Genomic DNA, 24826 nt, shown 5'->3' with positions numbered 1-24826 from the left:
GGTGCTACCAAAGTACCAGGAGAGCTAATGTATTCCTATCCCTTCCAAGGGATAGAGGAGGATGGGGCTCCCGCATTTTAAGCTATATTATTTAGCAGCTTCATTCCAATATTACCGGCCTCTCTTTGAAGTTAAGGAAAAGGATAGGGAGGGTCCCGGTCATGTGCCGACAGTATATGAGCTACTGATAGGTGCCCGGGCTAACGGTTGTTTCTTGAAATTCTATGAAGCAAGCTATTTCAAGAAAACTCAATTCAAGGTACTAATCACTGCTTTTCGCAATTGGGCAGGCATAAGGAAGAAACTTGGGGTAGGTAGGTTCAACTGTTATTCTCCCATGATTGGGAATGACCAACTGCCAAGGGCATTACAAGATGCATGCCTGGCAGGGTGGGGAAAGGGTGGTTTATACAGGATAGGGGACCTGTTAGTTGGGGATCACATAACTTCATTCGTAGTGGTTAGGGAAATGTTTGGTGTGGGCCCCTGGGATTTTTTAAAATTTCTACAGCTGAGAGATTTCCTGCTTAAAAAGGCTGGTGGGGCGGCAGGTTTTGGACAAGTACCTTTGATGGAATTGTTAACTAGTAGTGCCGGATCCTCAATTACACAAATATATAGATGCCTGCTGGAAGGAGTACCAGATGATCTAGATAAACATAAGCTGAGATGGCAGGATAGGCTGGGGGTTGAGGATTCTTGTTTTATGAGCTCATTAAGACCTTACTTGATCTATATATTACACCTGCGAAGATTGTTAAATGGGGTGGAACTGAGGGGACTTCTTGCTTTAGATGTGCAACCTTTGGTGTGGATTTAGTGCATATTTTTGCCACTTGTCCTTGTATAGAATCTTTAAGTCGTGAAATTTCAGGCTTTTTACAACAGGTCCTTAATGAAGATGTTCCTCTGACACCTCAGCAGATGATATTAGGGGTAAATGATTTAGTCGGCAACAAAGGGGGTAGAACTCGCTTTCATAGCAATGGCAGTTCTCAGGCTCTGTCCCCTCTGCCTGGCTTGATTCACAACCTCCAACCTTCCAGCAGTGGAAGGGACGATTTTTACAAATATATAATTTTGAAAAGGCACTTTTATGAAAGGAGAGGCAGAAAAGGCAGGAAATAGGATCTGGGGCTCCCTCTCCTCCTTGATTGCGTCTTTTTTTTTATAAATTGAAATTTTTTATCTTAGTCCATTCTGAAAATTCTGTTACATTATGTTAGTCTCTTGTTTATGATTTATTGATTATTATGCACAGTGTATTACCTGATCTTTGCTTTTCAAATGAAATTACGGTTTTATGTTTGGATTATATGTGTATTACCTGATCTTTGCTTTTCAAATGAAATTACGGTTTTATGTTTGGATTATATGTACATGTAATTAACGCTGCAATTACACAGTTTTTAGCAAAAAATAAAAATACAATAAAACCAAAAAACCATAATTTACCCTGTCCTCCCTACTCTTCCCACCCAGAAGAATCATGTCTTCCCCCCCATTCAATATTACAAAACACCCACTGAAACAAAACATGTAAACATGGAGTTGCGCCTAGTTAGTCAACCATTATTGCCCTGATTCGTTGCTTGTTGGGATGCATCAATTCTCATCTGAGAGGATCCTCTGCTCTCTTCAGAGTCTCTTTAGAGTTGTGTTCTCTGGACTTAGTGTTATTGGTCCTGAGCAAGACCTTTGGGCCCTGCCACAGGTGCCCTGGTGTCTGCGTGGGCTTGCACCCGCTAGGCACCCATCCAGGTCTTTCCCCAGGGCACCATCGCTTATCAGGCATGGCTTGCCAGAGTTATTGCGAGGGGGTGCTCCTCCATCCAATCCGAAGCCCTGTCCAAGTGGTCAAAGAATATTGCTTTTCCCTGAAAACCGCTTTCAGTTTGGCTGGAAAAAGTAGCATATGCTTTAGGCCCATGGCTCGCTTTTCTGCTTTACTTGATCAAACGATTTCTGTTGAGCCCTGACTGACCTTGTGTGATCCAAAAAGATGAGGATTTTTGAGGACTCATAGGGGGTGTTGCCTTAAAATTTTCCATTGCGCAGGGCCACGTCTCTGTCCTGGCAATTGTGGAGCTGGCTGATGATGGCCTGCAGCAGGCCCCCTGTGTTTGGCTGTCGGGAGAGCGCGTTTTGTAAGCGTGTTCAGTGATGAAGTAGGTGGAGATCTGGTCTGCCGGCAGGAAACTAAAGAGTGGTATTTCCAGGAATTTCTGCATGTTGGTGCTTTCAACACCCTCTAGGAAGTCAACAAATCTCTGGTTGTTTGGCAGGGCGGGGGCCTCAGCATCTTCTATCCCTCCTGCCATTTCGGAGCACGTTACTTGTAGTTAGCTGACCATCTGTTGTAGTGTAATTTCTGGGTCTTCTAAGGCGGAGCTATATCTCTCAGCATTTGTCTCTTGGCCCCACGTGTTTTGCGGGTCCTGTTGGAGGAGTGAGACATCCTTGCTGACCTCACCAATTTTGGCCTCTAGGGTTAGTCTCTTGATTTTTTTAAAGATGTGTAAAGGGCTTTATTAACGACTGATGCCGATTTTGTACCCTCTATAGGTATCTATGGTCCTACGGGGTCTGTGTAGTCTACGATGTGGGGCAATGGCTTGATGTATTTATCCAGCTTGTTTTGCCTTGAAGATGGTTTATACTTTGCCATCTCCAGATATTTGTCTGCGCGGGACCGCCAGAGACCCCCCACCACTGGTGTTAAATAACCATGCTTATACTGTGGCACTGGGCCCGCTAGGCCCTCTCAAGGAAGTGGCATGAGTTGCTCAGCACAGTTCCGGCTCCTCAAGGCAACTGGGGCTCCTGCAGGGGGTGGGGAGTGGCAGTATTTTGGCCTTCCACAGCCACCTTATCTTGAACGGATAGTCTATATTGCCCTCCTTGCGCTGATTGTGGCCTACTGGCCAGGGCCAGACTGGGAACCGAAACTGGCCCTGGCAAACTGCGAGGGGGTTGGGGGGGTGTGCCGCCGATCTGATTGCTGGGGCCGGTTTCGGGCGATTTTGTTACAATGGGACAATTTTGCTGGCCCCCGGTAACAAAAATTGCCACCCAGGTGCCAAAACCAGCCCCCACCCTGGTGGCCCACTAGGGTGTGGAGCAGTGTTCTGGTTTGCCACACAGTCCCTACCAATCCCCTGAGTTGGCTTTTTTGGTCAGTTTGATCTAAAGGTGGGTAGTAAAAGAAATTCCTTCAATAAGTGAACGAAATTCGAAATCCACTATTCAGTCCGCTGGTGGAATTTTGTGTCCTAAGCATAGTATGGTGGAGAACATTCTGCTGGTGTATGTAGCATTTTCTCCATCAATTGCAGGATTTTTCTTTTACCACCGAACGCTATATAAGTTCTTCATTATAATTTAGTTGATATCCAGTATATTTTGTAGATAGCCATTTAAACATAAAAGAAACATTTGTAAGTAATTTATTTGGGGACAATGCCCATAAAACATAAAAGGGTAATTAAAAACTACTGAATATAGCTATAAAACATGCTGAAAGGAGAGACCTTTAGGATATTTCAGATGTTTGACTTATCCTAACTTTCCAGCATTTTAGTTAAATGTGGAATGGAAAATACCATAGTGCTCAAGGTGTCTCACGTTATCAGTTGTACAGTGGCTCCCATGTTACAAATACCCATATTCTTGAACTTGTGCTTTTAGCCATTTTGCTCTTTGGAATCTGTGTATTAGACGGAAGGCTAAAGAGTGGATTTCATGTGCAATTTTTTATAACAATGGGTTGTTTTACCATGACCATGCCTCTATTTAAATAAAATGGTTCAGGGTCAAGGTGCCAATTCTTAGCAAAATATACAAAGTTTTAGCCACTGATGGTTCAACTTTATCCAAGTATATCTCAAAACTAGGGGAGCACTTCCTATCAAGAGAGGCTTTAGTTTATGTGCCTATGATCCTGTCGGTTTATAGCATTACCATGCACTTATTTTTGTATGTAAGTCTGATCTTGCTTTCAACTTCCTGGGTTATAGACTCTGGGTTGGTCCAAAGATCATAATTAGCAATCTGTCATTACACGGTTCGTACATGTTTGAACCAGGCCAATGAGCCACTTCCAGTAAGGGACAATATTTCCTGCAGCACCTTCTTATATTGCTCTAGCTTGGTTGTGCCCCATTTCCCCGGCCCAGTAAAATACAGGTTGCAACTGGACTAACCTGAAAGTATCCAGCATCTCAATGTCTAGATGTAACAGGACTGTTAAGGTGCTGGAGGGTAGATTTAATAGATGATTGAGATCAAAAAGCTTCAACAAAAGCTTGCTTTGAATAGCCCCAGATCTCTGCTCCTTACAGAACAGCATTCTGGGCAATAGCTTATACGCCTCAGTAGTGGGAGAAATCAAGTGCCTGTTCATCCCCCTTACAAAGCGCAAGATTTGTCCCGCAAGTTGTATTCGGAGAGTGCTACTTCTGTGTATGTCCTTTGTGCCATTTTGTTTTCTGTTATGTCAATTCCCGGGAAGGTACACTCTCTCACCTGCTCTGTGAGGGGTGTTTCAAGTGTAAAGTAGTTTTTGAAGCCCTTTGTGATGGCAAAACATCATTAGGTTTGTTTTTAATGCTTTGATAGCTTTCCCATTTTGTTTGTACAAACTCCAATACTAGGCATCCCTAGTCCTACTCTGTCTACTTCTAAGTGTGTTATGCCTACTGTTCTACTGCAGCCTTTGCCTTAGGGAATTTTTCTTAATTATTTTTATTTTATTAACTCTTTTCTTACTTCAGTCTCTTTTACTTCTTGAGTTTAACACCGTTATTCACTTGTCGTTGAAGATGCTTTCAGTCTTAAATTTGAATAATGTTAAAGTTCTCAATTGCATATTTATTTAAAATATTTTGTTTTAATCCACCCTGTTTGACAGTGTAGCATATCATGGAGGTTCAAACAACTCTGAGCTCAATTTATCTTGACTTTTAACCACTTCCCACATTTCTGGCATTGTAAGTCAATTTAGGTAATGAGTATCTTCAACAAGGTACTCTTGCTCTCTTGGATCTCCTTAGTGTGTGCAGATCCTCCTCTGTGTCACTTATATCACTGGATACTGTTTTTTCGATTATTGTTGGCGGTATACGTTCGATAGACGCACTTGATCTTAATCGCCTCTTACCATTTGGCCATTCAAATCCTCATATTTATCTTTTTCTCACTCGTTCCTTCATTTGGGTTATTCAGTTGCTCTTGTGATACTCTAATTGTTTCTTTAGTGGGTATTTCCACACAACTTTGCGATATTTCACAAACTTGTACTGGTGAGTTCTTGCTGTTTTTCTCCCCTCTCTTGTTCTTCCCGATGTACTGTCAGAGGAGCTCTTTGACTTTGCTCAAAGAACACTGTATCTTCATGCGGTCGCTTTACTCTGAGTTTGTGGTGCATGCACCCAGTTGGGTATCCCAGCACATTTGACAGCAGTGTTTGTGATTTAAGATGACTTGGTAGGGGCCTTTCCACCTTGGTTCCAAACAGGACTTCCACAAATGCTTCTTCACCAAAGCCCAATCACCAGGACTAAGGTCATGGTACTGCTCCTGATGTGGATAGGCAGTGACCACTCCAACCTGGTGAGAAACAGAACGTACCACATCAGCCAGTCCTTTCCAGTAATCGAGTATCATGTCATCTGTGATCTTCACAAGTGCATTTGCAGGTACAGCAGGCACTCTTATTGCACGTCCCATAAGGATTTTATTAGGTGATCATCCTGTTCTCCTGTCAGGAATACTTCAAAGACTCATCAGAACCAATGGTAATGACTAGTAGAAGTAGAGGCACAAAGTATGACCAATTATGACTTCAGGGCTCCATTTAATTGCTCCACTGTTTCTGAAGCCTTGGGATGATCACTACAGTGTTCCACTTGGAAAGGCACACACAGCATTCTAAGGAATTCAGTTTTAAAATGAGTGCCTCTGTCTGTCTCCAAAGAAACCAGAAATCCATACCTTTGTATAAGTTCACGCAACAGCAGTTTAGCTGTCATTTTTCCGTGTTGGGTAGGCTTCCACCTATCGAGAGAAAATGCACACTATAACCAGGACATAGCTCAGCACGGTACATACAGGCATCTTGATAAAGTCCAACTGCATTCTATTTAAGGGTCCACATGACCTTCCTTTGTGACTCATAGCTACTGGTGTTCTTCCTGCATGCATCTGTTGACATTTTACACATGTGTGGCACAACTCCTCTGCTAGGACTCTGAATCGGGGATTGAACCAATTTTGCCCAAACAACTTTACCAGTTGCATCCTTTCAGAGTCGCTTTTAAAATTCCCTGTTTTAGCATGTTCTCAATCGCTGGTGTTATTACTGCTACTGTCTCTGGCATTATATTATAAGGTGGGGTTCTTGGGGAAAATTGCATTCGGCTTTACTGTAATTTTGACCGGTTCTGCACCTTTGATTAGTCCAATGTCTTTTCCTGAAAAGTCCAATACAGTAAATCCAGAGGTATCTTGCACATAGGGATGTAAATCCTCCACTGTCCTCACTGGATATAATCCTACAGCTGTTCTTTGTCGAGCCGTTTCAAATTCAACATTTTCATCACAGTCCGGTGTGCAGTAACTAGTGCAAATTGATGATTCTCCTCAAATGAACCTATTTTTAAATGCAAATTCTCTGAATCAGGATTGGTTAATTGTTTGTTCGTAACACCTACAACTTGGATCTTCATTCCCGAGAGGGGTAGGTCTAGGACTTCCGCTGTTCAAACAGTGGATTGGATCGCTCCGGTGTCAATAAGAAATTACTCTTGGTGGCCATTATCGTTTCCTTCTACAGATGGGCCACTTTGATCTACCTCTAGAACAGCGCAAAGTTGGCAACCCCCCCCCCCCTCTTTCCCCCCCCCCCCCCCCCCCCCCCCCCCCCCCCACCCTTTCAGGCGCCTTAAATGTGAATTGTCAGTCAAAAATCTTGTTTTCCAACATGGGAACTTTTCCTTTCAAAAACGTAATCGCCTCATCATACTTATCACTGGTAAAAGTGCAGGAGTTTGCGCATATCTTGGAGGTTCAGAATATGGCCACTGTACAGCTATTTTGTACTTAGCCCACAAATCACTCTGTACTACAATGTCAAAATATTCAGATCTGTTCTCAGAACCTGCCAGCTTGTACAGGCCACTGTGCACGATTCTCTCTCAATTTCTGAAAACTGTTCTTAAGTGTTGCAATATCACCTGCAATCCGTGGTACATGCACATATTCTCCACCTGGCATCTCCCTAACAGGAAAAGTAAATGCTTTCTCTTCATCTGGGGGTGCTGGTGGTGGTTTAATATTTGCTTCTGCTGCATCTGATGGTTTCATTTCTTGTTTCTTTGTACACTTGCTTTCTAATCTGTCAAAATCATTCTATTTGCAGATGCATTTTACCAATTCCCCAATACATAACTTCATTCTTGAAGATCACATTGTCACATTAGCTTCATCTTTGTAATGGAACACTCCACTTCATATTTTCATGCTAATTCCGTTAATTTATCATGTGAAATAGCTGCACGTCTCATTATTTCTTTACTCAAATATATCAGTTCATTTTCCTAATAATTTTCCACATGGGGAAGTTCTAAACCTCTCCTAATCCTTTCTTCTAATTCCACCTTTAATTTTGAAACACCTAATGGTCTTGCTCTTTTCTTTGCTAGTATAGGATCTCTCGGCACCTCAGTCTTTTTATTGTCTGTGGTTTCTTCAAACCCTGATGGAAAAATTCCACCCTCAAATGGTGAGGTCTCACTTTTGGCAACTGGTGTCGTAAAAACAATCCTTCCTTCCTTCTCTCAATGTTTGAACATTTTGCAGTGGTGTCTACGCAACAGTATGTGAATTCTGTGATGTCTGCATGAACCCTGTCGCAGCTTCGCCTCCTACAGCACCTTGAGCTACGTTATTTGGGACAATATGGATCGGTGCAGTCGCAACTGCCACTACCAATGTCCATGTTGACACCACTTGTGACACTGGCGCAGGAACAGTCAAAATTGAGACAGTAAAACCTGGAATTATTACAGCATGAGCCACTTCAGCAGGTATATTTGCAATTTGAAGTGCTGGAAATGATCGCTTGTTCTGAATTGCATTCGGGTCAACAGGGCCTGAAGCCCCTGTAGCACTAGAAGCTATATCACTATCAGTATTTGTTGTAGGTGCCACATGTGGTGGAACTGAAGCCAATAAAGCATCCAGAACATCATCCATGAATCGCTATCAGTGTCCGTTTTCTTTCCAGCTTCTTCATCATTTGTTTCCAATTTCTTCTAGTCTTTTCTGTGGTCATGACAGGGTACATTCTAGCTTCCTCGATTATACATTTTCTCCACCTTTGCTATTTTTTGTCCTATTGAGCATCTGCATAATTTCGCTTAGCTCTTTGTCCTGTTCTGATATTTCTCTTTATCACGTGCTGCTGTCTCCCAAGCATTACATGCTTCTTAATGTGAGGGTCTAGGAGGTGTTTTCATATTGTATAATTTCTCCTTTAAATGTTCAATAACCTCTAAATCAAATGTACCATTTAGTGGAAATATAAATGAACTCTAATTTTCAGTAATCTTGCACCATTGACAAAGCCACAAACCTGCATGAAACCGTACATTTGTCGTCATGTAACAAACTGGCCTACCTTCTGGTGACGAATATTCACTTTCTTGAACTATATCACCTCTAATCCAATCTCCAAGGGTTACGAAACATTTCATTTTTGCAATAATTCAACAAATGATGTGCAATGATTAAGTTCAAATTTCGGGGTTTTGATTCTGGTTTTGATTCTGGTTCTAATTCCGTATACTTCAATCTTTCTCCAATCATGTCACAGCTTAATACTTGAGTTCTCATCAACCAGTCTCAGCAAGGCACTTCACAACAGCTGTTTTATCCCAGCATGGCACTCTGTCGTCATTAACCAATAACAGCTCGACTCTAATGCCAGCTGACCAATCTCAGCATGGCACCCTATGACGTTCTCCTGACTCCTTTCATCGGTTCACCTTCCTTTTCAACTTTCTCGTACACAAATTCTACAACTCTAAGCATAATAAACAACTAACTTTTGTCTGCTCCACTTAAGAAATTCCAAATCATTCATTTATACAAAAATTATCGGAAGTAAGGTTTTAACACCCTCCGACTTCCCTAATCTTACACATACGCGAATTAAATCTTGACCAGCGGGAAATTACTCCAACTATGTAGCTTCTCCTTTTGGCAATAGGCTCCACTAACCCCAATCAATATTAGTACAATCACATCATTGTTATAGTCCCTATATCAATTGTGCAATTCGAAGATATCTTACAATTGTGCACCACAAATAACACCACAGTTTGAACTGCTTATCTATTCTGGGATCTTGTACTACTTCGAGTCCGATAACTACTTCAACTACTTCAACTGCTCAACAATTTACGCTTACACACTACTATTCCCAAGCACAACAAAACAACACAACCAAATCTCAACAAAGATCATAGCGACACACAAGCTTATTGATACTCCCACTACTGCAACCACCTTCGAAACCGCAACGCCGTCAATCTTAAAGCTTTGGCTTTGGTCTTAAGGACATGGGCATTTCTCAACTAGTACTAATTATTTCAGATCCTCTCTCGTGACATAAACTATACTCTGCTACCACTGTTGGAGCACATGGTTTCACTGTCACTTACCAGTCATGAACCCTGCGTACAGGTTGATGGATCTTTTATGTCGACAGAAATGTGAGGAGGGGAAGTCAGTATAAAACAATATCAGTTATTTCTTTTAGTTCAGTCAAAAGAGTTACGTTGAGCTAAAGGGTTTCATTTTTAAATATTTTAGTTTCTCATTCTTTAAGATTTTATTTTCTAAATCTCATTATCCAAGATTAATACCAATCAATTATGTGGTAATAACGTAAATCAATATAGCAAATCAATAAGGAATTGATACAATAAAAATGCAACAAGTGTTCCATAAATAAACTTCCGTATTCTAAATAAATCGGTATTAATGCAAGAAGGATTACATTTATTTATTTATTTATTTAAAACATTTATATAGCACAACTGTCACCTGGCAGGTATCCTGGCGCTGAGAGATTACTCCTAAGATGAAAAGAGACGGGAGACTGGGGAGGGGTTGTGAGGGATTTAGGGGAAGAGCCAAGTTTTAATCCGCTTTCTGAATGGAAGGAGTTGTGAAATTTGGCGGATGTCGACCGGCAAACTATTCCAGAGTTTAGCGGCGGCCACTCTGAAGGATCTTCCCCCAATCCTTACCTTGTTGAATCTGGGTACCCTCACAAGGCAGGCTGAGGCGGATCGGAGAGTTCTGGTGGGGGTGTACCAGGAAAACATTTTTTGTAGGGATCTGGGGCCATTTCCGTGTAGTGCTTTGAAGACAAGGCAGAGTGCTTTCAAGGCTATTCGCTGCTTCAAAGGGAGCCAGTGTAGCTCGGCTAAGGCTGCTGTGGCCGAGGATCTCCTGGTCCATCCGAGGGCTAGTTTGGCTGCGGCCGACTGGACTCTTTGGAGTCTGTCCAGTAGAACAGCTGGGGACTCGAGCAGAAGTGCATTGCAATAGTCAAGGCGACTAAGGATAGTGCACCTGACTATTAGTGGTCGAGCCTGTGCGGGGAGTAGTGGCATGATTTTGCGTAAAGAACGCAGTAGGGCCGAGCAGGTGGAGACTGTTTTGGTTACCTGCGTTTCCATGCTGAGTTTGTTGTTTAGCATAACACCCAGATTGCGGACACTAGTGACCGGCTGTGGTTTTTCTGGGGTTTCCGGGGGCCAGAATTCCGTGGGGAATAGGCGAGGAATCCGGCTCCCAGTGCAGAACAGTACCTCGGTCTTGGAGGAATTGAATTGCAGGGAATTATTGTGCAGCCAGCCGGCTGTGTCTCTTAAGCAGTCGTGGAACGATTCCATGGGAATTGAGTCTTCCCCCTCCCAGGAGAGGATAAGCTGGGTGTCGTCCGCGTAGTTTATAGTTTTCAGTCTGTGGGATTTAATCAGGGTGTTTAGTGGTTTCAGATAAACGTTAAAAAGGATCGGGCTGATGGACGAACCCTGGGGCACCCCGTGAGGTACTGGGGAAAAGGCGGATTGAAAAGGGGGGAGGGATACCGCCTGTTTCCTATCTCGCAGGTATGAGTGGAACCAGAGCAAGGCGGTGCCGTCGACCCCTGCCTCTCTGAGCCTCTTTAGCAGAATTACATGGTTGACCGTATCGAATGCGGCAGACAGGTCCAATAAGATCAAGGCCACTGCGTGGCCCCTGTCTGCACGCATACGAAGTTCTTCCATGGCTGTAAGCACAGCCGTTTCGGTACCATGGGCTGGGCGAAATCCGAATTGGAAGTCGTCCAGAATGTGATTCTGCTCTAGATGTGTCGATAGACAGGAGCTAACCCAGCGTTCCACAACTTTCACCGGAAAGGGTAGGAGCGATATAGGCCGAAAGTTAGATAGACACTCGGGGTTCAATGAGGGTTTCTTTAGCAGCGGGGTGATGAGTGCTTGCTTCCAGGGGGTAGGGACAAATCCACAACACAGGGATTGGTTGCAGATCCTACGGAGGGTGCGGAAGAGTTCAGTTCCACACGCTTTCCATGTTTTTGCTGGCAACGGGTCGAGGGGGGACCCCGAGGTGATTCCGTGTGCCATTCTCTCGAAGTCTGCTTCCGAGATAGGGGGGAGAGTCTGCAGACATTCCCTGGGTAGGAGTCCTGGGCTCAATGGATCGAGGTAAGTCGTGGCTGCCCCGGGGGAGTTGAGATTATCTTGCGAAGGGGGAATGGCAAGATTGTGGATGATGGTCTCAATTTTGTCCTTAAAGAACTGTGCGAGATTATCACAGAGGGTCTGTGTGGGGGGGGTGGTTTTTTTGGCACAGTCGGGGTGGATAAGGTTGTCGAGGATCTGGAAGATGCTTTTGGAGCTATTTGCGGCATTGCGGCGGTGTCCGCTCAGATACCCATGAATGTTCCCGATAGAGAATGAATGTTCCCGATAGAGAATCAAGCATAAAGCTTTAGCATAATACGCTGGATAGTATCCTCAGCTCTAATAGCAAATCAGGAAGTGAGACTTTTTGTAAGGAGATGTCCAAGACAACCCAGTAAAGAGTATCCTCTTGAAGAGTCTGGGACAGGGGACACACCTAACTTCTCTCTAGTCTAAGATCACACACTAATTAAATGCACATTTACTTTGTTGCAACAAATATATTCTTTCTTCTTCTTGTTGACTAATTGGATTTCAGCACACTCCTGGAAACAGGCTTACCCTCATATTCTCACCCGAGTTCAATTGTCTTTTAAGCATGTGTATGTGAATCATCCTCCCTGTCGTCTACATCATTTGTAAAGAGAACTGTACTATCAGTCGTCTAATACAACAAATGTCTGATAATTAGTTTATAAACAGTAGCTTTCAAAATTGCAACGTCGGCAGCAAAGAGAAGAAAAACATCTTGCACAACGGTTGTGAAGTCTGAAAAAACAAGCTTTTCGGTATTCATGTCTTATTTCATTAACAGGGTCTGTGGTTACGTCAAATTAATAAACTATACTTCATTTCTATGCAACATGCCAATAGTTTTGAAGTATTAATGACTACTACAATTTTTGCACTTAACACTTCATTTTTAAAGATAAAACTCTGCACATTATATTTTAATAAAGCATTTTACAAATAAGTAACTTCTCGTCAGCAACCGGGACCAACTTGGTTGATGTATCTGACCCACTTTCCATCACAGCCAGCCTGAAATTGTGTCTAGGTAACTGTCTACCGGCCCATAATATTATCGCTCTGTGCTTTTTGGTGTTATTGTCCTTGAAATCTTAAAAAATTCATATCTCCGGTTCTCTTTATTGGGTTTTTGTCATTTTGGTGTCGCTTTGTTTATTACACTTTACTCTATTTCTAATTCGGTTAGGGATTTTTATTCGGCATTTTGACTTTGTTACTATTTGCTGCTGCAGGAATACTTTTCACATTGCCCTAAGTTAGGCTGGTCTGCTCTGTGAAATAGCTACCGAGTGATTGAGCTCAGGTTAATTTAGTGATTATTTCTTGAGGTGGATAGTCAACTACCCCAAATACAATTTCTTAAAGTACCTTTCCGCAATGTCGAGGTGTTGGGGAGATGGGCACGTGGACTAAATTCCTCTTCGACGTTGGCAGCCACCCAATCGTCACTTGTAGCCCTGGCCATGCATCCTGTCTGGCATCCCAAAGAGTTGAGTAATGATAAACTGGTCCTGCACTTCTAATGTATTTTTTGTTGCATGTAAAAGGAGGTTCCCATGTTTGTCATTGCCTTTGCAAATAACGTCACACCCTTAAGTCGTGCACATAAGAATGAAGCTTTGTAGGGAGGGCCGCGGCTGCCTCAGGAAGAGAAAGAGTAACCCAACTAGTTGGAAAACAGATAAAGAACCCTTACCATGTTATGTTTCATCATTAATGCCTTTGGTTGCCGGATTTTAATATCGAGCCTTTAAGCATTCACATGCGTTTTCTTAGTGGTGCTTCTCTGTACATCCCTTTATACCACCCCCACCACCTGTGGGTCTGAGTGCGCTAACACATTTAATATGCTTTTTGGATTAATGTGCATCAAATTCACTCCTCTTAAAGCTGTACTGTAGGAAAGTAGGAGCTGCTTTTATGGATACCCCCACGTTTTGCCTGGTGCTAAGCTGTTTTGACTAGTCTGACTGGGATCCTGCTAATCACGACCCCAGTCTCTCTGCTTTCTCCCTTAAATTGTTCTGTTCAGTACTTGGGTACATCCCAGATTGGTTACCGAGGTACTCTTATTAGTCCCTAGTATATGGTACCAAGGTACCCATGGCATAGGTACCCCAGAGGTCCCCCATGGGCTGACGCATGTATTATGCCACCCATGGGAGACCATTCAAACTGTAACTATAGGCCTGCCATTGCAGCCTGTGTAAGCTGATGCTAGCACCACTTACGAAAGATATAGGTTTCCTATATCTAGGGTCACTGCACTGAAAACCTATAAGTCACTCCTATAGCAGGCATTTGCAATCCTAAAGGCAGGGTGCTTGGTTCGAAGTGTGAGGGTGCCCCTGCATGAGCAGGATACCCCTACAGCCTACGGAGTCCATTCTCCTGGGTTGTAAGTGAAACAGCCATATACCATACAAGGGGGCACCGCGTAATTACGCGACAACCCTCTTGAAACTGGCTGCAACGATTCCTATCATGTTTGGTATCAAACATGTTGGAATCATACCCCCACACCGTAAACGGTGTGAGGTATGATTCCAAGCACCAGAACACCTCTGTTAGGCTCTCAGTGCTCCCGGCACCAGTCTTCTAAACCCGGACAGCACAACATGGTTGCTTCCGACCAGAGACCCGATTCTGCCCTCCAGCTGCTGAGTCCGGCTCGAGCAGGCGAAAGGCAGAACAATAGGTATCCTGTCACAGGGAGTTGTGACCACTTCCCAGACAGGATTTAGTGTATTGGGGCCGGGTGGGTGTCCTTGCCAGCGCCACTCAGTCTGCATGACGGGCACATTTGGTGCCTCCTTGCATAGTCCAGTTAAAACCAGCTCTGGGAGCCGCTGGCTCTTGCTCTGGCGCGAAATCGGACAAAGGATATGGGAGTATCCTCCCCACTGTACACTTCCTCCCTTGGGAGGGAACCTTAAATCGTCCAAACCCTTTCCCTAGTGTACTTAAGGGCATAACTTTGGGTAGGTCCCGAGATTCGTCATGGAACACGATTCAATTCAGACACCACTTCAACTTCTACCATCTGGGCACTCTGGACTTCGCTGGACTACGTTTGGGCTCGACTTTGTCCCCCTTTCAGTCTGCTGCATCGCCTGTGTACCATACAGGAACTTTCCAAGGCCTGTGGGCACCAAAGACACCTGAAGAAATCTCCCTTGGAGAGGAGGAGTCACTTCCCTGCATCTGCTTGTAATGCAACGAAGCTGACCGGTCTGCTGATCCTGAACTCCCAGGGACTCAGAAAGGCTCGGCAACACAGGTGGGGGTTCTCCACATCTCTCGAGGCCTGCTTGGCCCTCTCACCACCAAGTTTGAGGCCAGTATCCCCCAGAGGAGCTGCAGTAACCGAACCCCTGTGCACTGCGTCGACTTGCCGTTGCAAAGACTCGTTGGCTACCTTCCACCAAGATCTTCGGGCTCCAAGTAGCCCCAGCCTCGAGCATCTCCAGTGACGAGAATCTTCGTCTGCATTGTTTGTATCGTGGCCTGCATCTTTTGGTGGGACGCTTAAGGTCCTCTCTGGACACCAGTGCCTCCGTCCTGTGGGTCCATTTGAGGGTCATCTTTGTTTCTTTTGGGCTCATGATTGCTTGGGGCCTGCCCTGACTCCCATGCTTGTGGTGAGTCCACTGAGCCTTGCTGGTCCTGACATTGCACCTTCTTCGACATCCATGTTGTTTGCAGTTGCCAAGGCTTGTTGGTGCTTCAGATGGACACCGACCCATCAGCTCTCGACATCCGACGTGGGACAGCTCGTGCACAGCTCCTAGTCTTCATCTGTGTCGCCTGGTCCTCACAGCTGCAGAGTCAAGGTCACTGTCGACTCTCCTGCAACACTCAACATTGGTGGGCATTCGTCTTCAGGTCTCCAGATCAATCTTGTGTGACATAGACACCGTCCCCTCTGCTTGCAGGTACCTAACAGCTAGAATTCACCTTCGGATTCCACCGGACACTTTCTCCTTCTCCAGCAGTGACACTTTCCTGAAGTCCTCCATTGGTTTCGACGGCGGTTTCTGACACTACTTAACACCTGTGCACCCAGCTTCCCTGGTGTAGGTAATGTGGGTGCTAGGGTATCCACAGGTGGGGTGTCGCTCCAACCTTAAGTCTTCCACTGGATTTCTTCAGGGACAACTGGGAAAGGTCCTTTTTTCTTTAAAATTGCAATCACGACTTGCACGTTAATTTGTACAGAGAATGCAGTCCTGTTCCCACACTGCACACTTATCTCCGTGGGGTTCCTAGTCACTCACCTTTTGGTGGTTCCTTGGGGACCTGGCACTTCTACATCCTCTAGACATTGTCTTGACACACGTCGTGGTTCTTATACCACTTTCTTAATATATGGTTTGGTCTCTCTCTGGGGTTCACTTTGTATTCTGTGCTGTTTATGTGATTTGTATGCAAAGTATTGTGTGCATTGTGCATATCTCTGGGTAGGAGATATCTAAACATGTTAGTTAGTATTATATAATAAATATATATTTTTATAAATACCTTGTGTGGTTCTTTTTCATTTAATCGATACCTAGAAGATTGCATTCTGGTAAAACAAGCTGCTTTACACTTCTTCTGGACTAAGCCTGAAGGCTGCTCTCCACAGCTACCGCTTAGAGAGCTTTTTAAGGTTGTCTTAGACCTCCTAATTCACCATAAGGGTTTTCTGGACTTATGCAGTCTGTCAACTTACATAAGTGTATCATATACCAGGCTAGCCACTCACATGCACAGCTTACAATCTTCATTTCCATATATTTTCCAGTCTTTCAAGGGAGCAGGAGAGTTTTACTCTAAACCGTAACTCTTTCAGAACAGTTTGGTCAGTTGTTGTGGCAATGGTAAAATCAAAGGAGGCGAGGGAAGCCAGAATTTTGTGCATTTTAAGATTTTATCCCTGTACTCAATGTGTTGCTCTATATGACCATTGAGGTGCATCTTCGACACATGGCTCATGTAGCCAATACCAATTTATTGAAAGTTTCTTTTCAAGCTTCATGGAAACATTTGATAAGGGTAAATGGAATGTGCCAAATGTGTGGGTAGTGTCGATCTTGATGATACGCCAAAACATCAGGTGATTGGACTGCATTCGCAGATGCTTTGGAAGGCCGTCCAGAGGGATGTTTGAATTTAAAAGACCTGCTACCAGGTCAAAATTATTGCATTCTTCTTTTCCGTCCTGTGATGCAGCAGTGTAGGGGTGGACGAGGCCTTGAATGTGTAGAGGGGTCCTTGTGAGTGGAGTAACGCTGTCCCCACTCTACTCTTTCACATGCAAAACTGTCATACAACTGATTTATTCCCAGCCCACACAACCTTGCGATGTGATCCTGCCAAGTGACTGACTGCCAAGCCCTACAGTCTTGGTCATTCCTTTGACTTGTGACAGAATCTGAACGAGTCCTAGCCGCCTTTCAGAGCCATGTGACTGAGCCTTACCTAATACTACCGGTCTTTTACAGGCGATGCCAACATGTGACGAATGTTTCCTCAACCCTGCCTGCCACCCCTGCTTCCACTGTACCTCTCTCTCTTAAGTGATACTTACCTGTGACTGCAGTGTTTGCCAATTGTCAGGAGACATTGTCAGTCTGGTATTTTTAGCTAGCAACGCCGTACCTTCTGCAGCTTGTATTTTTTTAATTGAAAAAGTATACACCCAAGTCTCAAAATGCGAATTTGGCTAAAGGACTGGTTGCGGTTAGTACACTTCACATGGCACCACTTATCAAATTTGTCTGATAGGTGCTCTGCAGCCCCACCTTCAGATGCGGAATAGGAAGGGGCAGTCCTACATGCAATAACACAGATGGTAATACAAGTCAGACATACATTGCTGAAGTAATGAATGCATGGATTATTGGCATTACACACCAATGAGAACTTGAGCATTTCTGTCCACACTTTCATCCATTCACAGCACATAGGGTAGATCATTCGCTAGTACGCGAGAACGAGGTCAGGGACAGCTGGCTTTCAAAGCACTGAGGCAGGCCCCCCCTCTCATGATTCGGCTCGCCACATTTGCATGACTTCCTTGGCCTCAGCTCTTCATTAGGTCTTGCAAAGGCCTTGTTCTTCTAGGGTGCAAGTTCCGACTAGCTGTTTTCCATCATGTTTCAAATCTTTGAGGCAAACAATAATGCATTGCCAATCGGCATGAACCCTGTACCTCAGAGCAAGCCACGTTGCCTCAGCTTTCTTTGTCTGTCTCCACTGTTCACATATAGTTTTCTCCAACTCACACGTCCAGACTTCAAAAAATATATATATTTCTCCCGTTCTGAACAGGATTCGGTTGACCCATTCACAGCCATTGTTTTAGTTTTATGAAACTTTGTCATGTTAAGCACAACAAAATTTTATAGAGACACTTTGGTTTTGAAATCTTCACACTGTTGCTTTTGTTGGCTCCATCGTCTTTTTTTTTTTTTAAAGAATATTTAATTTTGTTTTCGGGTGGGTTTTAAAAAAGAGCAGTTATAATGGAAAATTACAGTATTGATGATGAATTCTCGGAAGGGAGCAGTACTTTAGTAATCTGACAATCCTAGAAAACTACATTGTGAACTTCATTTTGCACACAACCAGTAGCAGCTTTGAAGTCTGTGCGCGCTGCATACAGAAGGGAATGTCTGATTCGCAAATCACTTTCACCATTTGTACAAAACTCTATTCACTTTGGCTTTTCTTTCTACTCCTGTTTGCAGAGTTCGGAGTTCATTTGGCGGAGTTGACTGTCGACCCACAGGGAGCACTTGCCATTCGACAAGTGAGTCCGAGTATTATTACATGTATATATTTACTTCACCTCCATCTGTGCGTGTTCATCACATCTCTAAATACAAATTACTCGTGGAGAAGGTAATGTGCTCACGACCCAAGCTGGTTAGTAGATTTAAGCTATTGGGATTGCCTCTCTGGATATAGTCCACTGATATAGGTTCATAATTATCCCTGTAGGCTGTCTCTTTACCTTTAATTTAAAGTTTTAATGTCTGCTGGGTTCCCTATGGAAGCAACTTGCCTACTGCCTGGTATTTATTCTCAATTGCAGGAATAAAGAGAACAGAAAAGGAAAAAAAACACCCTCCATAACCTTTCACTTGTAGACAAGAATCACTGAACGTCTCGGTAGCTATAGATTTGGGCTGAGCTTTTCTGGTCAAGAGCAGTCTGAATTAAGCAAATTCTCTGTGAATGCATGCCTCTCTGTCTGTCACACCCGCTCTTGTTGGGAGTCTTTTTATCAAGTTTTATTTTTTGTTGTGTAGCAAATATTCTTAGTATTTCAAAGGGCTGTTTGATCCTATGAGAGTTTTTCTTTCTTTTTTTTTTCTTTTACAGTACATCAGTGTAATGTCAATCAACAATTCAGGTGCATTAATGATGCGCTAATCTTACACCTTCCCGTACAAATTTGTTGCATAGCATCAACTACCCCCCCGCCCCCTTATCTAACATTTGCAAAACCCCCATCCAGTGATCATAGGGCAGCACATGATTATAGTATACAAATAGCATTACATTCCGTAGTATACGGGGTCATTAGGGTATGCGATATGCGGACATCACAATTACTGCTTAAACTAGGAGGGTAGTTTAGCCTCCTACCACTATGGCAGGTAGCCACAAACTCACCCGTCCCACTATCCAGCATCACTACTCATTTGCCACAATTTCACTGCAATTAGACAATGCCTCAGATTCTGCCTGTGAGGACCACGAGCGGGCTCTAGGACTGTCCTCCTTCCTGGTTCCCCACCCCCTCCCTGGCCCTCTCCCTGAACTGTCTCGTTCCCCAGGAGAAAGACAGTCAGGGGTCCCCAGATGTCTTTCGGCCGCGATTTTATGGGTAATATTTCGGCATAATAATACATGTGATCTTGCCACGTGGACATCGTATTTATCCATTCCTTGAACTTAGGAGTGCGCCCCCGTCCCCATTTGCATGCTACCTTACGTTTCGCTAGGAGCAAACCCATTGCCAAATATTTCCTATGCACTGTTTTTATATCCTGAGTGAGCCCTAGAAGAGCCATGAGCGGGTTCGGGGATATTTGAGCACCTATCATTGTGGACATCCCGTCAAAAACCTGTGTCCAGTAGGCAGCCACCTGAGGGCAGCTCCACACTAAATGTATGAAATCTGCTCCTTCACTTCCACATCTTTCAGAGTTGTCATGTTCCCGCAGTAGGAGTTTGTGCAGTTTGACCGGAGTATGGTATAATCTATGCAGAAATTTTAAGTGTATGAGGCGTAGCCTACTATTGCCTGTGACCTCCTCCGTCTGCTTGCAACTAAATTCCCATAGCTCGTCTGTCAGTGGTATATCTAGGTCGTTGTCCCATTCCCGTCTGGCCCGTGGAGTTTGGGGAGGTGGCGCATTCTGTATGTGTTTATACAAGAGTGATGTGACCTGTCGTGGGGCTTCCGCCTGTAATAAGTCATGTAGGGGTGCAAATATATCTGGCTCTTCGGGAAATGCAGGGGTTACCGCTTTTACGCTTTGCCTAAGTCGAATATACATAAAGGTGTCCTTGGTTGTGGGCACGTGTGCCAAAGAATTGTGCCTTAGAGCGAAATTGTCCCCCGATATATAGATTCCCCCCCCGGCCCCCCCCCCAGGTGGTGTAATGCAGACCATCAAGCAGTTTGCGGCATATCCCCTCATTTGTGACTTGCAATAAGGGATTACGTAGCAGGAGCATCCTAGGGGAATACATCATGGGGGCTCCTAACCTGCGTGCAATCTGTCTCCACGCAGCGAGAGTACAGTCCACCGTGGAGGGGTCTCGCTCTCGCTCCTTCGCCCTAGTAAAGAGGTAGCCCTCTGGAGGCATCGGCGACATATAGCCGTCTTCCACCACCAGATGAGGCATGAAGGAAGGTGGGTGAACCCAGTAAACTGCGAAATGTGCCTGCGCACAATAGTAATAGTACTCAAAATTGGGAACATCGTATCCCCCCTGTTGGTACGGCAACATCAATGTGGCTAGGCTGAGCCGCGCATGTTTCCCGCCCCATATAAGTCTTATAAGTTGTGTCTTAAGTGTGTTAAAGAAGGACCTCCTGGGATGGTATGGGATGTTGATGAAGAGATACAGGCATTTAGGTAGTAGAATAATCTTAATAAGGGATATCCTCCCTGCCATCGACAGTGGTAGTCGTATCCATTTGGTGATGTTGTCTTGTCAATATCTACGCCATAATTCGCACGCATCCCTGGTTTTATGTGCCCCTAGGTATTTTAACTCGTCACTCTCCCAAACCAGGGGATAATTCAATTGTGTGGTAGGGTTTTGTGGGTGAGGGGGAATACTGCAGATTTAGTCCAATTTATTTGTATTCCAGAAATGGCGCTGAATTTGGTTATCTCCCTCAACACAGGATTAAGATTCTCTTGAGGCTTTTTGATATACAGGGTCATATCGTTCGCATAGAGGGAGATAAGCAATTGTCTAGCAGGATAAATCAGGGATCTCTCATTGTGATGCTGTCGTAGCTTTGCTGCCAAGGGCTCGATGGCCAAAGCAAATAAAATTGGGGATAGCGGACATCCCTGCTTTGTGCCTCTGGAAACGATAAAGTGAGAAGAACGTGCACCATTCAGCAGGACTGTGGCTATCGGCCGCGTGTACAGCAGTTTAACCGAGTTCAAGAGGGTAAAGGGCATCCCCATGTAACTCAGATTTCCCATCAGGTAATCCCACTCTACTGAATGAAACGCCTTGGTGGCGTCAAAAACCGCCACCGCTGAGCAATTGGGATCTATGCCTTGCAGTACTGCTAAAAGTGTTCTAAGGTTGTGGGATGTGGCACGATTTGGGATGAATCCCGCCTGATCCGGCAACACCAATCTTTCCATCGAAAAACTGAGGCGGATCGCTAAAACCTTTGCTAGGATTTTAGTATCACAATTCAGTAAAGATAGGGGTCGGTATGATTCACAGTGTAGCGGGGATTTGCCGGGTTTTAGTAGCGCGGTTATTTGAGCCTCCCGCATGGTTCTCGGTAGGCTGCCCTCCTCTAACGCCGCATAGAACACTTCTTTCAAGATGGGTGCTAAAATTGGTGCGAAGGCTTTATAAAATTCTATTGGCAGGCCTTCTGAGCCCGGGGCTCGCCCTGATTTCATATGCATTATTGCCTCAGTAATCTCGTCCACCTCCAATTCCAAATTCAGGAATTTTTGTTGATTAGGTCCTAACCATGCCAATGCTGTGTCCTCTAAGTATTGTGGCAAATCGAGCGGGGTGCCAGTGTATTATAGTACTCCCTGAACGTATTGAGTTGATCAGAGAGGTTTCTATATATGGTCCCCTGTGCATCTTGTATCTCCGCGACAAAGTTTGAGAACTTGGGGGGGGGGGGGGGCCTAATCATGCGTGCTAAAACCTTCCCTGGACGATCACCTTCACCATAAACCCTGGCCAGGTATGGTTTCCCTCAGAAGTTACTTTCCCTGCTCGTGGTTTCCTCGTATTCTGTGAGTGTTTCCCGTATTTTAGCTCTATGTGCCCCATCATTAGGGTGTGCCTGAAGCTCTGTTTCTAGCGCTTTAAGTTCCCCTTCCAGGCTATGCAGGTCCCTGCGTAGAGTTTTGAGTATGCCCCCACCCTTTGAGATACACCATCCCCTGGCCGTGACCTTAAATGCCTCCCAGACAGCAGTGAGGCTGGAAACAGACTGCACATTCCGTAAAAAAAATTCCTTAATTTCCCGCTCAATTTCCGTCCTAAAAACTGTGTCTTGGAGATGCAGGGGATTGAGACGCTAACTGTTATACGGGGTGTGGCTTATCGGGGGCTGCAGCTCCATCACCACGGGGGAATTATCTGAATATGTGTGAGCCACATGGGTTACGTGTACTAGCCAATGCGCCATCCCGACTGATACGATCAGGTAGTCAAGTCGAGCCCAAGACGAGTGAACCGCCGAATGGTGCGTGCCCTCCCGCTGCATAGGGTGTTTATACCGCCATGTGTCAAGTTGGTAGTTGTTGTCTATTATATCTTTTAGTACTCGGTGCGTGGTCGTGAAATGCATTGGGGAAACTAGAGATCTATCCATCTGGGGCTGCACCACTGTATTAAAATCCCCCCCCCCCCCCCCCCCCCCCCCCAGATAACATAAGTGGTACCTATCGTTTGGATTTTACTCCATAGTAAAAGCAAAGTATGTGGATCGTCAGTATTAGGTCCGTAATAATTCGCGAATGTCACGTCATATGAGTTGAGCCTCCCCCATACCAGGCAGTGCCTCCCGTTAGTATCAGCTTCTGACCCACTGGGCATGAACCTCACTCCTCGTTTGAAAATGGCCACTCCCCGAGAGTAACCGGAGTACAATGCAAAATAACGATATGAGGTACGAGTTCCGCATTCAAGTGTGTTTCTTGCAGCAGTGCGACTGCGATGCGATGTCTAAGTAGCCTCGTACCTGCCTCTTTTTCCTAGGGTTATTCAGACCCCGTATATTCCATGATCATACATTTAGATTGTTAATATCCCGTGTGATGTCTGTCATGCCTTCGTCTATCGTGACTGCGACTGAATACTATATTGCCCCTGCTAACCAACTGGGTAGATAACATTGCATCAAACATAAAACACCCTCCCCCCACCCACTACGGCATCCCATACTCGCCGGGCATACGTACCCTCCCTACTGTTAAGAACCTTCAGTCCAACCAATACTGTCCCTCCTTGTAGGAGATTTGGGGGAACGCCCTCGTGGGAGAGTCACTAGGGGCTCACGCCGTACCCACTCTCCTCCACTGTTGCACCTACCCGCTACACCAGCGGGCTGCCATGGCAGGAGGGAGGTGAGAGTCCGGGCGGAACAGATAATAATGATATATAAACTTCAATACATCACCAATGTAGGCCAGTTCCTCGGATTCAGATCACCAATGCTGATCACGCGTGTTTCGGTAGCAGTTGCTCGTCTTAGTCTGGATTTGATAGGGGAGACTGGGATCTGGAGTGTTCTTGCCTGCCCGTTCCGGCAGATGCAGCTCGACTATTCCGTTTGAGGTAGTCCTCTGCTTGTTGTGGGTTTTGGAAGAAATGTTGCCTCCCCTGGAGTGTTATCTTTAGTTTCGCTGGGTACATCATAGTGTAGGCAATCAATTGCGCCTGTAGTTTATTCTTCACAGCAGTGAATTTGCGCCTTGCATCTTGCACGGTTTGCGTGAAGTCTGGAAAGAACGACAGTATGGTGTTTTCATAGTGGACTTGTTTCTTCTCTCGAGCAAGGCGAAACACCGTGTCTGTCACTGTAGTTTAAAAAACGTGCTATCACTGGGTGAGGTGGTACTCCAGGGGGTGGGCGGACAGCCAGGGATCTGTGTGCTCTCTCCACCGTGAGGTGGGCAGAGAAGGAGTCTCGACCGAACAGCTCCACGACCAATTTTACAATGAAGTCTTCCATGCGACCCGTATTGGTCGATTCCGCTAAGCCCAGGATGCGCACATTGTTTCTTCTGGATCGGGCTTCTAAATCCTCGTTCTTATCTGCAATTATTTTGAGCAATTTATCCATCTGCGAAACATGTTCTTTGTTTGCCGTGGCGCCATCCTCCAGGTCAGACACTCTATCTGCTTCTTTGAGACGTTGTTCATGGTGGTCTAGTTTATTAACATCTGAGTCCATACGTGTATTCATGGTATCTATTTTCTCAGCGATGGTTGTGAGGCTTTGTTTCATACCATGAAGGAGCGCCTTCCAATCTTCCTCCTGAGTGTCCATGCTATCCGAGTCTGCGTGATCCGCCGAGCTGGACCTGGGTGTTTTGCGTGTTTCAAATGGCAATTTTGTCTGCTTGGTATTGGTACGCCCCATGCTGAGACTTAACGGGGCGCCCTCGGGCATAGTGTCGGTATATACCGTCACTCCCTAGACGTCGAGATGTATCTGGAGGCTGCCCCAGTAAGTCCTTCCCAAGAGCGCCCAGGACGTAAGCCTGTCAGAGCGGCACAGGTGTTCGGCGTGTTGGGCCCACTGT

The 24826-nt window shown here is 45.0% G+C and overlaps 1 protein-coding gene across 1 annotated transcript in view; it reads left to right on the top strand.

Moving 5' to 3' along the window:
• The window catches only part of LOC146866940 (importin-9-like), a 96539-nt gene that overhangs the window by 37139 nt on the left and 34574 nt on the right, over nt 1-24826 (top strand). Inside the window, exon 2 of the mRNA XM_085618460.1 lies at nt 18527-18588. Within this exon, the coding sequence (XP_085474586.1) occupies nt 18527-18588 (62 nt within the window). The remainder of the gene's footprint in view (nt 1-18526; nt 18589-24826) is intronic.

This window comes from Triturus cristatus, chromosome 1_2 (genome assembly GCF_964204655.1).
Source record: "Triturus cristatus chromosome 1_2, aTriCri1.1, whole genome shotgun sequence".
Lineage (NCBI taxonomy): Eukaryota > Metazoa > Chordata > Amphibia > Caudata > Salamandridae > Triturus > Triturus cristatus.
Note: the sequence above shows the minus strand (reverse complement) of the source record. Positions and strands in the feature narration are given on the sequence as shown.